The sequence below is a fragment of the Monopterus albus genome, unplaced genomic scaffold, assembly GCF_001952655.1.
Source record: "Monopterus albus unplaced genomic scaffold, M_albus_1.0 scaffold271.1, whole genome shotgun sequence".
Taxonomy (NCBI): Eukaryota; Metazoa; Chordata; class Actinopteri; order Synbranchiformes; family Synbranchidae; genus Monopterus; species Monopterus albus.
The window spans coordinates 841,563-847,562 of record NW_018128151.1 but is presented as its reverse complement, the minus strand read 5'-3'; the positions used below and the strand labels follow the sequence as shown (position 1 = coordinate 847,562).

Genomic DNA, 6,000 nt, shown 5'->3' with positions numbered 1-6,000 from the left:
AAATATTGAGGGTAGTTACTCTTGCTGGAACTGTTTCTAATCAATTTATTTAATATATTCCAAGTACCTTTCATGTTATTTTTATTATCCTCTAATACTTTAGAGTAATATTGTTTCTTACATATCCTCAATAACGCAATTAATTTGTTCTTATATGACTTATATTTTTCTTCCGCCTTCTTTGATCTGTCCTTTATGAGTCCCTTATATAACGCATTCTTCTTTTTACATGCATTCTGTAATCCCTTACTCATCCACGGTTTCCCACTGTAATTCCTTTTGTTTTTATACTGCTTACGAGGACAGTTCCTGTCATATACTTTCATGAATATATTTAAAAATTGCTCATATGCTTTGTCTAAGTCTTCCTCTTTGTAAACTACATCCCAGTCACAGCACCTGTTTGAGGTGCTGTGAGTTTAAGTTCAAGGACACAGGTTGTGGCAGCTATTGATGCTTTTGAGTTATCAGTCAGTCTCTATGTGACAAGCACACAATTTAAAATAGACACAAAAGTAAACTGGGGTCTTATTGGTATATTGACTTTACGTTTATAAAGTAAAATTAAACCAAAGACATGAATTTTGTGTAAATTCTGAAGTAGTGGCCTCAGTTATTTACTGCAACCTGACCTTCACTGGAAACAGGCTTATACTGGAGGCAGGCCATTATTTCTCATTTGTCTTCTTTTGTAAATAGATTTTAGTATAGTTTACATTTTATAGTCTATCATAAATGTTTCAAATTTATTCTTCCATCAGCCGACTCGCTCCTTTTCCTGACAGGCTTTATTATTTAAAACTGATTTGACTGATTTTACTTGTAATAAATCACTAGTTTTGAAACAATCTTATCTTATCATGCAGTACTTCAATAAACCTTGCTAACCTCACTAAAAATTAAATTGTCCTGCACCTGGATTTTGGTCCATATTCATTTGAATAGTGTTTCACTGAAAGAGCATGTGCTCCTAGCAGTTTCTGCACTACAGCTGGTAAAATGTTAATAAATCCCCAGATATTTAAATATTCAATCAGTGTTTTCTGCATTGAGGGGGATTTAATCAGGGCTTCTCCGGTGTGCATGTGATCTGTCTATGTTCTTGTTCTCGTTCTCCTTGTTACTACAAGACAGCACACATCTACACATTAATGCACTTGGCTATCCGTGTGTGTGCATTTATAGCTGTGTGCATGTTGTTTTTCATTAAGCAGAGCTGTATATTAATACAGTGGACCAACCACCAGTGACTGATCAGGCTGACAGAATCAAACTTCAAGCAGGAGACTTTCTCTGTGGAGAGGTTAAAAATGACCACCACTCAGGGTACACTAAAGTACCTCACTCTCACTGTAGTATTACATAAGCTGCACTGTTGTGCTATATTTTCCCTTGTCTACTGCTAAGATTTTCTTCCATTAAGTAACAACAGATGTCAGAAGTCCCTCCCCCTCAGATGTCTTCCTAATGTCCTCACTTCAAATCCATTCAAGCGCCTGTGCCCTCAGATTTAAGTGGGCCGATGTGTCAGGTTTGCTCGGCCGCTCTGGCCTCCCTCACCTTTCCTACTGTCTCTTGCCCATTAACACTAATCACGTTCACCTGTTCCTCACTCCCTTATCACCAGCTGCACTTGATTAGGTTGCTCACTATATTACGGACTGTTCCTCCAGACCGTGGCTCCACTCTCCCCTCCCAGGCAGGTCAATGCACAGTCGCCCATCTTTTTCCACTATTGCTTTCATCTCTCTGTCTCTACCTTCAGTAGCCACCATCACCACCGACCAGCCCAGGAGTGACCCAGCCTACGCAGCTCGGCCCAGCTCTCCATCTCCTCACCTCCTACTGTTGGTCAACACCCGGTTACTACTCATCGACAGGACTACGCACTATTTCCCTCTGTGCATTTTATTATTTCTCCTCATCACTGTACATAATAAATCACTGCTTGCATCGAAGTCGGCTACCTGGGTCCGCCTTTTTCTCGTTCGCTCACTGACAGGTGCGAATGGCACATAACACGATGAGGACACAGGAGGAGCATTTTACCTTGTGATTTGATTGAATTTGTTTTGGAGAGCTGCTAGTTCTGCCAAGCTGGCGCCTCTGCCTCATCCCTGCCTTCAGTTATTTCCATGACTTGATAGATGATTTGATACTCTGTCTGCAGAACACTTGGGTATTTTTAGTGTACTCCATCCAGGGTTGGAAACCATGTCGAACAATTGTCCCATTGCTGTGTCAGCATAGAAAGTACTGGCATAAATGGCCCACTAATGTGGATGCTGGGGGGTGCTTGGCATTTTTCCGACAGTGTAATAAGATGTGTTCATAGGTTTGACATTGTCTGTATGTATTTCTTGTAATACACCTCTTATAGATGATGAGATGTGCTGAAGAGGAAGAGACAAGTGGCACTAAAAACAAGTGCAAAGTGTGTCTGTTTTTTACTGAACCCTGTGCTGTCACAAATTTTGGGTTAATTGCAAAACAGCCTTGTGCATGCACAGAATGAATCACATCTGTTTAGTGTGCTCACATGCATGCAGTAAATGTGTGGCTCTGCATTTGTATTCAACCAAGCTGCAAGTGCATCATGTTCACTTCTTGATGACCCATTTAGTGTCACCAGTATATTGTGTTTTACTGTAAATAGAGATGGACCGATTGATCGGCATCGAGATCGGAATTGGCCGGTTTAGCTTGGTTGGCCATGACAGGTGACTGACGATGAGTCTGAGATAATCTGATTCTGTGCCAGTCAAATTTTCACACACACAGTGACAGAGCCCAGAAGCATGTGCAGCATGTAGCATCTTGCGTGCACCTTGTGCTCATGCCTAAAATGTGTGAATGTTCAGTCACACATTGGAAGTGCTTGGTGTACATAAACACACAGAGCCGGCTACAGAAACACCTTGGAGAAGGGAAAACCAGAGTCCAGAGCTTCAATAAATAGTACACAGGGAGGGAATTACCAGCTACGCAGTCAGGCACTCATGTCACGCTGTACCAACTTGCCATATGAATAAACAAGAGAGGATGTTCACATACCAGTGAGCCAGCATATTATATCTCACCCTTAGAATCCTACATACCAACTTAAGAAAGTGCAGTATGTCATCTTATCACATCTGCATTTGCAAGCTATAAGACTTCCTACTTTCTCTGTTGTTATTGATATTGTTCCGTCCGTCTGTGGTTTAGTGTGTCCCAGTGTCCTACAGAGCAGACTGTGATGTAATTAGCATCCTGATGTCAACATAAGTATGAGTCACAGAAGCGCTTAAATTGTTGGGCAGAGCAGTCTTTATCTCTGGGTAAAGGGATGAAAGAGACAGTAAAGAAGAGATTTCTGACAGAGGTTTTTGGCAATTAAAAGATACAGTTGGTAAAACCAGTAAGAGTTTCGTTTCAGTAGAGTTTATTTTTTTCTCATCATATAAACTTTGCTTCCTCCCACATTTTTAAATGTTCCTTTTCTTTTTCTTTCCTCTCCTGAATGTAGAAAAGGTGTTGCCATGGCAATATTTGTGTCCTTTATTTTGGCTTGCTTTACAGTCATTTACGCACTTGTTCAGCCAGCAGTCAATTTATTTAGTCAGTCCATCAACAACTCTTTCTGTCAGTAATTCCACAGGGCAGCTGGGTTTATATGGACAGACATGTCAAACACTTTTTATGTTGTATGACTACAAGGAGGTGAATAGTTTCTATTTCAGTAGTGAAGCCCATCTTGGAAAATGTACCTGTGACCATTTAGATAAGATCTTTTGCTGTCAGTCGTCGTGGGATATGTAGGGTGCAAAATGGAGAGCTGAAAGTATAAACAAACAGTAGTTAAAATCTCCTGCGAGAGAATACAGCTGCCTGTTTAGCTTTTCTGCACCTGCTGGCTTAAGGAGCTAAACAAATAGGAACACTGTGTACAGAGAATTTCCCTCTTGTCTAAAAAGAACAGCATCCAATTTTTTTCTTTCTCCCCTCTCACCCGACTGACACAATATACCACAAATATCAGACAGACCTCGCTCTTTACAGTGGTAGGACCATAGAGACCATTTTTATTGTGCAGTACAAAATAAAGTTTGACTGATGTTTCTTACTATAGGTGTCATTTTTGACACAGTAGAAGAGACTAACAGGTTGAATTTTGGGACCATCTCCAAAGTGCATTCAAAATGGCCGGGAGCACTTGTTAAGATATGTGTCAAAAGCGTGTGCAGTGTTTGTATAGAGTCTTTATTTTCATGGACCTTGTCCCATTGCATATGCAACCTCCTCTGTTCCACATGATGCAATGTGACCCAAATGAGCTACATTATATTTTTGTCAGTAGCCCATTTCTTTGAAAATAGTCAAGCCTTTTCTCATTCATAGCATTCAGTTTTTAAGACAGGTCATAGAATATGACCTAGTGGAAATCTGACCTGTATTTTCCCACTGTTGATCTTGAATATGGCTACACTTATACAACACTATGCCAAGATGAAAAGTTACACCACTGGAGATCAGCACAAAATAGGTCTCCCGGTATGATTAAGTAATTGTGCTTTCCAAATACAAAAAGAAAATCTAAATTATGATGTGGCACTTTAATAAAAGGCTCGAAAAGCAAATTAGGCTAATGAATCTCATGAAGTCTTGAAAACAGCAAATCCATCAAGAAATACACTGAAATAAACATGTTTAAACATCAGTAAGCTAAAATCAACGAGACACCGAACTGTGAGGGAGCGTTGGGCCTGTTGTTCGTATAATACAAGGCTCCTTTACATTCTCTGTTGCTATTCAGTGCTAATACTGATATAGACCAATGATTATTAAATTGAGACACTAACATTTTCTACAAGCCGAAGTGAGCGAAGATAAAGGTGATTACAGGCCTCAGTTAAAGGGAGAAAGTGTGCTTTGATAATGTTAGTGCTATTACTGGTGAGATTTTATGAAATGTTGGAAAATATTGTTTCTGACATTCTCAAACGGAAATGAGTCCCTGAGTCATTCCTCCACCAAAACATCCACAACCATCTAGGGACCCAAGGTTTGAGAATAAAAGAGAGTGTCCTCTTAGTGAAAGCATTGAAACAGCCAGTTTTTGGATGGAAGTGAATGTAAGCAATAAAAAAGTGACTCATTGTCAAAGCGCTTTTCTCCAAAGTAGTAAACCAGAGTAGAGTTACGACTAAATAATATCAGCCCAGTCACAAAAGAATGGAAAACTGCTGTCATTAAAAAAGCAATGGATCACACTACTATGTATGGGAAAAGGGTTGTTTACTGCTACAAACCCACTTTTCTCTGTGGTTCTCCTCAGGGCTACAAACTGCTTTAGCATCTTTCAGCAGGTTGTTTTGGTTTTGAAGCCCCAAATGCTACTGTTTTGGTTGAGTCTTACTGCTGTCATCAGGTTCTAGAAGCAGCATAAATCAACTAAAGAGCCAAATATTTTTCTCAAGATGGGGTGGAGACCAAAACAGAGCTAAAAATAAAGTGATTATTGGAAATGCATCCATTAGGTTAACAAAGACAGGACCCTGAATAAATGCTAATGTTGCTGCATATGTAATTTATTTATTTATTTATTTTTAATTCATAGGGTGTTAATATGTAAGTCTTGTGTTCACAGCTGATTTTGGTACCCCACAATCAGTGAATGCAGGCTTATTTTTGAAGTATTCAGTTTGGCAGATTTGGCTAGTTTAAATTGTAGCCAATCCATTCATGTCACATACGGATTGTTTTCAGTCATGTCCCCTGTCTCTCTGTCGTACTGTAGGTGGCAAGATGGGAGCACAGTACGCGGAGTCTCTCCAGGCTCTTTGGAAGCCCTTACCTGGCCTGTTACTGCCTGGGCTTCATCATCATTCTGCTTAACATCTACCGAAGCCACAGGTAAAGCACATTTCTTCCTATTCAGCTTATCAAATCCATTCAAGCCCTTTTCGTCATCTTTGTTTGTTTCAGTCCAGATAAGCTCAATTTCAATTACCTAAGTTT

At 39.9% G+C, this 6,000-nt stretch overlaps 1 protein-coding gene across 5 annotated transcripts in view; it reads left to right on the top strand.

Moving 5' to 3' along the window:
- The window catches only part of pemt (phosphatidylethanolamine N-methyltransferase), a 46,436-nt gene that overhangs the window by 15,695 nt on the left and 24,741 nt on the right, over positions 1-6,000 (top strand). For all 5 annotated transcript variants that reach the window (XM_020622022.1, XM_020622025.1, XM_020622020.1 and 2 more), the window contains one exon: positions 5,780-5,895. In XM_020622022.1, coding sequence (XP_020477678.1) covers positions 5,780-5,895 — 116 coding nt within the window. The remainder of the gene's footprint in view (positions 1-5,779; positions 5,896-6,000) is intronic.